Source organism: Dromaius novaehollandiae, chromosome 16, assembly GCF_036370855.1.
Source record: "Dromaius novaehollandiae isolate bDroNov1 chromosome 16, bDroNov1.hap1, whole genome shotgun sequence".
Lineage (NCBI taxonomy): Eukaryota > Metazoa > Chordata > Aves > Casuariiformes > Dromaiidae > Dromaius > Dromaius novaehollandiae.
In genome coordinates this window covers 21180524-21188151 of record NC_088113.1, presented here as the reverse complement: position 1 = coordinate 21188151, position 7628 = coordinate 21180524, and the positions used below count along the sequence as shown (strand labels likewise).

The following is a 7628-nucleotide window of genomic DNA, read 5'->3' as shown; positions in this document are numbered from 1 at the left end:
GAAAGGTTTTATTGGAAGAGCAATTCAAGAGCAACATCCTTTACGCCTAAAAATGAGCTCTGGCTCCAGACTTGCAAAGTGAAAACAGGCCACAGAAAATCCCCCCCAAATCTGAATCAGCTGAGCAGCTTCTCCCTACCCCAGTGCTAGTCTACAGCAGAGCTCATTGCAGGATCCCCGTCTCCCTCGGGCCGGGGAGCTCACACCGCACAACGCCCACAAGAAAGCAAAGACGACTGGATTTTTTGCAGCGAATTCTCTGCCTCATCCAAGGAGCAGGGTGGAAAAGGCTCTGAAACGGGCTCTTTTTAGGACTTTCTGCAGGTCTGGGAGATCACAAAAGCGTTCTGCCGGGAAGAAGCAGCAGAAAAACAAATCATTTATCTCATTTGGATATCCCCCAGTTTTTCCCTACATCCTGCTCAGCAAGTTTCATTGCTGGGCCCACGTAGGCAGAGAGACCTCTTAAAAACGAGCAGCGACTCATAGGAAACGGGCTGGGAAGGGACTGCAGAGGTTATTAACGCCACGTGTCCTTGCCCAGGACTGGCTCCTCCCGCAGCTCCCCAGGAAGATAAGGTTTAGAAAAACCAGGCCCTTACGTCAACGACGTCAACGTTGGCACCCTCGAAGTTCATGTTGAAGAGTTTTGGCAGTGGGACCCCCACGTTCAGAGCCTCTGCAAAAGCAAGGAGAAACGGTTCATCCCGGCCGTGACACCCTGGACGCGGCCGAGGGAGGGAGGGAGGGAAAAACGCCCTGAAATACAGGCGGAGCTGCCAAGAGCGGGGGCTCAAACCCCGGCCGTACTGTTCACTGCAGGTAGATATCCAGCTTCAAGGACGTCCCTCACCCATCTTTCAAGAAGGGAGACCTGCAGGGGAAGAAGACGTGCATCAGTATCTGAAGAAAAGAGCAATGATTACTGGGATGAAAAGTGAGCGATGTCAAGCTTATAAATTAAGTTCTGTCTGTGCAGGATGCTGGGAACCATAAAATGCAAATGCGAGGACATTTCCTTAAGTAAAGCTCTTCCAGGAATGAGTGTGGGGGTGGTACACAGCGAAATGCTCTTCCAGTGATTTATTCCTGATTCTTCCTTCTCTCCTCGCCCGCGCTCACAGTATGCTCCCAACATCAGAACATACATATTCAAGTGTCGTTGTTACACACTATAATGGCTGTGTGAATCAACAGATCAGTCAACAATAATTCTCTGCCAAAAGAATAAAAAATGTGAAGACCCAGGAAGAATTAAAATTTTGGACCTCCTTCCCCGCATATCGTTTCTGACCATCACATCCCCCGCTGCAGCGGTCAGGTCCCGAGGGCTGGGAACTTACACTGATATTGCCGATTCGCGAATCCGCTTGTCTCAGGCTGATGCTGCGAAGGATAAAAGCAGGGAAGAGTCAGGGGCGCGATGCATCGACTGAAGCCGCAGTCGGACCTTCAGCGTGGTGCTCAGACCTTGCGTGGTCTGACGTTTGTCTTACGCACATAAGGGCATAACGATTTGGAATATAGAGCAACTTTTTTTTTTTCCTCCTAAGTCTCTCTTTACTTGGGATATGCACTTCACCTAAGCTTAGCTCTAGGAAGACGCAGCGAAGCTCCAGCGGCCCTTTACGTTTCTACCCCATCTACGTTGCGCTTCCCTGTTACCCCCCCTCGTCCGCTCCCCGCGCAGCCCCAAGGCATCGCCGCGTCCCCGGGACCCGCGCAGCGCTCCGGCTCACCTCTCGACAGCCAGGGTCGCTTGCAGCTTGTCGCCCGAGAGAGACGCACCCACGTTCAGATCGATGTCCTGCAGTTGGAACAACAAAGTAAATGAAGTTATTTCCCCGTCTACCTCCTAAGACTGAAAAGGAAATCCAGAATGTTCGTAAATAACCCGCCCGAGAGAGAGCACCTCCCCGTGCCTAGAAGCCGCGTTTCTGGCGGGTGGCATCACTGATCTTTCTCCCCAGGATTCTGACTTTCTGTCTTTATTTTGAATTATTTGCCAGATATTTCGCTTGTGCTTTGTTATGTGCATTTTAAAAGGACTGGGCACCACCATTTTGAAGACATAATAAATTCGGAAGTACAAGCACTAGATGCCTACGGGTGGAAAAGCCTAAGTGGATGCCGGAGACCAGTAAAACCCGAGACAGGTCCAGCTTCCCAAGGCCTCATCCCCACCCAAGCCATCGCGCTGCTTGCGGGCGGCGGGAGCGAGCACGGCTGCATCCGCGCGTCCCGGGGATGCGAAGGGAGGGGGGTGCTGGCACCTACCGCGTCCAGGGTGAAGAGGGGCTGCGGCGGGGAGCCGGGGCGCTGGGCCAGCGCCGTGATGGAGGCCGCGACGCGGGCGGTCGCCTTCCCGTCCCGCAGGGACACGACCGGGGCGCCGGTGCTCTGCACCCGCAGCGCCAGCGGCAGGGACTCCGGGATCTCCGCGGAGAGCTGCGCGGGCAGAGCCGTTACGGCGAGGAATCGCTCTCGGACGCCGCGGCGGAGAGCGCGATTCGGGAGACACGCACGAGAAATAAGACCGCTGACCTGCGGCAGCAGCGAGAGCAGCGTGGACGTCGACAGCAGGGCGTTACTGGACCCCTGCGGAAAAAGCACAGCGTGAAACGAGCCGGGTGCCTCCGCACGGGAGCGAGCGCGGGAGCCGCCGGGGCGGGAAGGGCGCCCACCTGGCCCGAGACGGAGCCCAGCGCCGCCGCCGTGACGTCCGCGTCGAAGGCGCCGGAGCCGCGGAGGAGACCCAGCACGGCGCTGAGCGCGGCCTGCGGGATGCTGAGCTGGGAGACGCCGGCGGCCGGCGGCGGCAGGGAGACGGCCACTGCCTGGCCCAGGCCCTGGTCAACCACGTTGCCCTCGGCGTCCCGGACCAGGAGCTGCAGGGACGGAGAGAGCAGGGAGGTGTCAAAGCAGCAGGATGCAACGCTGTGCTCCCCGATTAGCAAGGAAAAGGCGAAGCAGAGCCCCGGTGGTGGCATTAACACAGACCCTGCTGGGTCAGTCGTCAGTGCTTTTCAGGGAATGCTTCCCTAAAGATAGCTGGAAGTAAGAGGAGTCTCTTAAAAGCAGTCGCCACGTTCAGATGAATTCCCCTGATTCACTTATTCCAAGGTGTTTGCGCAAGGGAAAGCGGTGGCACTTACATTTAAATCCAGCTGGATGGATTTGTCGCTGATGATGGGCAGGGACCCTAGCGTGTACTGGAGATTTCCCAGAGCCCCGAGTGGGAGCACAGCTGCAGGAAAGAGGAAGGAAAGCTTCGAAACGGCAATGAAGGGGAAATATTCCCGGTTACTGGTCTCAGAAAACATTTGAACCAGTGGCTGCTCCCGCTCACAGTGTTCCCAGTTGGACAAGTGTCTAGAGAGCACTTTTTTTACAGCAAAACTGCTGTTTCCAAAAGCAGCAGTTTCTGAATTGGCTTTTTGCAGAAAGATTGTTGCTGATCGGGGGTAATGCAAACTGCATGTTGTGCTTGAGCTGAAAGTTGTATTTTTAGGAAGTTGTTAAAATATTTGTATTTATCCAACATAAAAAAAAAGGGGGGGGAACTCTAAATGCCGCACAGACACGGGCTGGGGGATTACAGAGGAACAGAAGCAGAGGGAGGTACCGAGCACTTACAGGTGACGGTGCCAAGCAGCGAGTTCAAAGTGCCAAGCACGGTGTTGACGACGGGGCACAGCTGCAGAGGCAGAAGTCGGTCAGGTTCCCCGAGACTCTCGGAGACACACATCCTGCTACGTCTTATTAACATGCCCAGCGACAGCTCGTCAGCGGGGCAATCCCTGGCCCCGCGGCTGCCGCCGCCTCGCTGGCCCCGCCGGGACGTGCAGCAGCCAGCGCCGATGCTCCCCACTTAACGTCCCAGCAGCGTGCACGAACCCTCTGCGCCCGGGGGGTTCAGCACCCAGGCGAGACTCGGGCGGGGGCTCGTTAACGCGCGCGTTTCTCAGAAACGCGACGGCAGCCGGAGGCTTTGCCCCGCGATGGGCGCAGGCACCGCGCACCGGCCGTTGCTGCAGCCGGGGAGGCCGGGCTTGCCCTTGCTCCGGGTATCGCGTCCCTTCACTTAATAAAGACCTTTTTGCAGACTCACCAGTTTAGGCAGGGCACTACCAAGGACGCCTTTTAAAGCCTGATCCAGAACTGGCAGTTTGGGTCTAAATAATAGGAAAGTAGGAAGTAGAAAGTGGCACAAATTAGTAACCAGAAAGAAACATACTCTGCACAGGAGAAATCTGAGGCCTCACTTGCACTGTCCAGGGTTGTACTTCAGCGCCATTTTTTTTAACAAAAATGAACCTTCCGAATGCGGCCCAGTGTCAGGACTGCAGCACAACCCAGAAATATGCTATTTCACCCACTTGAGCCAAAGCTTTAAGAGAAACTTCAGCATTTTAGCCTTCCTTGTGCCAGGTGAAAAAGCACAACCGCGCTGTCTTCGACGATTAACAGAGCGAACGAAACAAAGCTGCAGCTGCACCACGCGGCCGCCGAGCACCCCGCCACGCGGGCACCTACCCCACGCGGATGCTGATGTCTCCCAGAAGGGTCTTGCAGTCCTCGATGACCAGCTTCACCGCCCCCGTGGCGTCCTGGACCAGTCTGGCTCTTGCCGTAACGTTTGCTTTGACCTGAGCACGGAGCAGCCCAGCTGCAGCCCTGAGCAGAGCCCCGGGGATGAAACACAGGACACGTCTCACTCGCGGACTCGCAGCAGCTCATTCTTTGTGCTGGACGTCAGGCTTCCGAATTTAATCCACCACAACTGGGTTAGTCCCTCAGCCCGGCTAATGGGGAGACAGACGGACACGGAGGCCTCCGAGGAGCAATTTGGGAAGCCTCCGTAAGGGGCTGTCAGGGCTGCCGGGCGCACGAGGCTCAGACATACGTTGTCCGCACGCCGCTCTCGGAGGCGCTCCTGATACACCGGCATTCGAACATGCCGTGTATGCGCGAAGCTTGGTAAGAAAATACTCTAACCATCTACTTTCCAAAGAGATGGAGAAAACCCCCCGTCCTGCCTTGTGCAACAACAGCTCTGCTGTGCTCCAGGAGAGAAGCTACTTACGAGCCGCCGTCTATGGTGAGCTGGGTGTAGAGGTTCAGCTGGAGCCCGATCCCCGGCAGGAAGCGCAGGGTGATTTTGGGGAGGGTGATGTTCACGATTTTCAGCCTGGATAATTGAACCCAGAAGGAGGAGAAAGTAGCACATTTGCAAAGCGGACGCCCTGTCACCTCAGCCCCCCTCCAGCGCCGGCATCCGCTTGCCGAGCCCGCGGTCGCGAGGACTTGTTCTGGCGGCAAGAGAGGCTCCCGCCCCCGCCCCGTGAGCGCTGCCGCTGCGCAGGTCCAGCTCCAGGGCAAAACCCGTCTCCTATAGACCTGCAGCCCTTGAGCAGCCGCCGTGGTCCTCTGCCTCGGGTCAGCGAGGGAACCCTGCCAGCCAGGGCCTGCATGTGGCAAACGCAAGGCACCCTTGACACGGCAGGTACATAGAGCATCTCCCAAAGGCTTGTTTATAAACCTGCCCTGGGAGGGGAAAGAGGGATTCACGTGTCTCCAGACTGCAGGCTCTGGACCAGAACCTCTTTTCCCCAGCATGGCCCAGACCACACACTGCTCGGGGACACCCATCTTCCACCCTCACTCACCCTGTGAGCCCTTGCACTGCACTCAGCAGACCTTGCTTGCCAAGCAGGCCGCCAGCACGACCTTCTCCGCCAAGTAGGCCGCCAACAAGACCTTGTCCACCAAGTAGTCCGCCACCACGACCTTCTCCGCCAAGGAGGCCGCCAACAAGACCTTCTCCGCCAAGGAGGCCGCCAACAAGACCTTCTCCGCCAACGAGGCCGTCAACAAGACCTTCTCCACCAAGGAGGCTGCCAACAAGACCTTCTCCGCCAACGAGGCCGTCAACAAGACCTTCTCCACCAAGGAGGCCACCAACAAGACTGCTGAGCTGATCCCCGCCAACAAGGCCACCCAGGAGCCCTTGGAAAGCGTTGTCTTTGGCAAGTGACCCTGTAATAGCTGAACAAATGGATGGAAGGTCACTGTGAGCCATGCAGATTCAAAGCACAAAGATGCTGTGTCAGCCTAGCATCTCTTCCTGCCACTGCTCCTCCATTTCCCCCTTTACACCGTAGCCACGATGGTACCAGCAACTGTAAAGCCCCTGCAGTCCCCTGTCCAAAGTGTTTTGTAAGTGCAAATTACCAGCATCATCACTGCTGCTGACTTCTGATTTTCTGAGCACAGGCAAGATGCAGGAGGAGCAGAACTGGTCTCAAAATAAAGAAAAATCCCATCCCTTTCATACATTTACCATTTTCTACTGCATCTTTATCCACCCTGGAAATCAAGGGGATGTTTCCGAGAAGTCCTTGTGAAGGGGTCAGCAGGCCACAGAGGAGGAAGACTGCCCAGAACTTGGACATCTTTGCTCTGGGAACTGTGGAAAGCAATTGCAATCAGCGCAGTGTTGAGACAGCGACCACAAGCCAACGGGTTGAGGAAAGAGGAGGGTGGAGGAAAGGAAAAGCAGGAATGCCTCTCGGGGAGGCCAAAATCAGAGAGGGAGCTGCTGGCACCTCTCCCACCTCCTCACCACGCTGCTGTGAACAGTAAAGCCCCTGGCTGCACCTCACTGCAGAAGGAACCAGCACTTGAACAACAGTCGTTCAAAGACTGACTGTCAGAGCACCACAAAAAGCAAGGGGGTGTGCCGGTCTTCCTGCTTTAATTCCTTAGCACCAGCATGCAACATTGGTTACTTCAACTGGAATATCTGGGGTGTAGCCATTCTGGGTGAGAATTTCCCTGAAAAATAATGTTCTCTATCCCCAGTGAAGGGAAAACAGGATGTTTCTGACAACTCTAGTCATGGAAAGAAAAGCAATAGCACGAACACAGGACAAATAAACCAACATATCTAGCAAGGAGAGCATCTCCTTCTTTGAATGGCAGCATTTCTGCACAAATATCAAATGTCCGAGGCTTGTCTCTGCATAGAAGTTCCTTTTGCTAAAATGGTAATAAGGAGAAAATCATTTTAAAATGTTTCAGAGCCCCTGAAATATTTCCTGTATTTTTATGGGACCTACAACCAGAAGTAGCATTTATTCAAGAACCGTAACAAACTTCACTGCCCCCAATCCATTTAAATGTAAATAGCACATCAAAAAGAATCAAAACAAGCATGAAAGGTCTCATTCATCTTAGGTATAAACCTAGCCCAGATAATAGAGTTATACCAAAAATAATTTAACCGATAATTATTTATGAAAATCGTGAAATACCCTTTCTTCTTCAAGGACTGTCGATAAGATGAACGCTCACACGTGCCAGTGAAGCTCAGAGTGAGAGCAGCTTCTCACTTTACCTGCTGGAGCATAACTGACCATGCAGCAAGCAAGAACAACAATTTCTGTTAAAAAACAAGATACCTGTGCACACGATCGACACTCACAAGCTAATGTTAAGAGGTCTCCTTTTGGGGGCATCTGACCTTGCAGAAGCAGAAGCTCAGAGCATGCTTTCAGGGAATAATTTTGCTCATACCTGATCGATCTCTTGCTCGTAAGAACCTCTCCAGCCGATGTCTTCGTCTT

The 7628-nt window shown here is 54.4% G+C and overlaps 1 protein-coding gene across 1 annotated transcript; it reads right to left on the bottom strand.

The window, feature by feature from the left end:
• Positions 1 to 7628, bottom strand: LOC112987284 (BPI fold-containing family B member 4-like). The gene is made up of 16 exons (XM_064521261.1): positions 7579 to 7628; positions 6344 to 6469; positions 5670 to 6048; positions 5087 to 5191; positions 4537 to 4677; positions 4112 to 4175; positions 3637 to 3697; positions 3156 to 3247; positions 2685 to 2888; positions 2545 to 2598; positions 2278 to 2448; positions 1740 to 1807; positions 1344 to 1386; positions 811 to 874; positions 603 to 679; positions 1 to 347 (listed from the first exon to the last, which is right to left on the bottom strand). The coding sequence occupies exons 2-16, from the start codon at positions 6453 to 6455 to the stop codon at positions 309 to 311; spliced, it is 1674 nt and encodes a 557-aa protein (XP_064377331.1). The 5' UTR covers positions 6456 to 6469; positions 7579 to 7628; the 3' UTR covers positions 1 to 308.

What these genes read in the sequence shown, in the direction of transcription:
- LOC112987284 (XM_064521261.1), bottom strand. Translation starts at nt 6,455, where the DNA reads ATGTCCAAGTTCTGGGCAGTCTTCCTCCTCTGTGGCCTGCTGACCCCT. An exon ending in TGGGCTCCGTCTCGGGCCAG is followed by an intron (nt 2,599 to 2,684) that starts GTGGGCGCCCTT and finishes CTTTTTCCGCAG; the next exon opens with GGGTCCAGTAACGCCCTGCT. An exon ending in GCGACCCTGGCTGTCGAGAG is followed by an intron (nt 1,387 to 1,739) that starts GTGAGCCGGAGC and finishes TATCCTTCGCAG; the next exon opens with CATCAGCCTGAGACAAGCGG.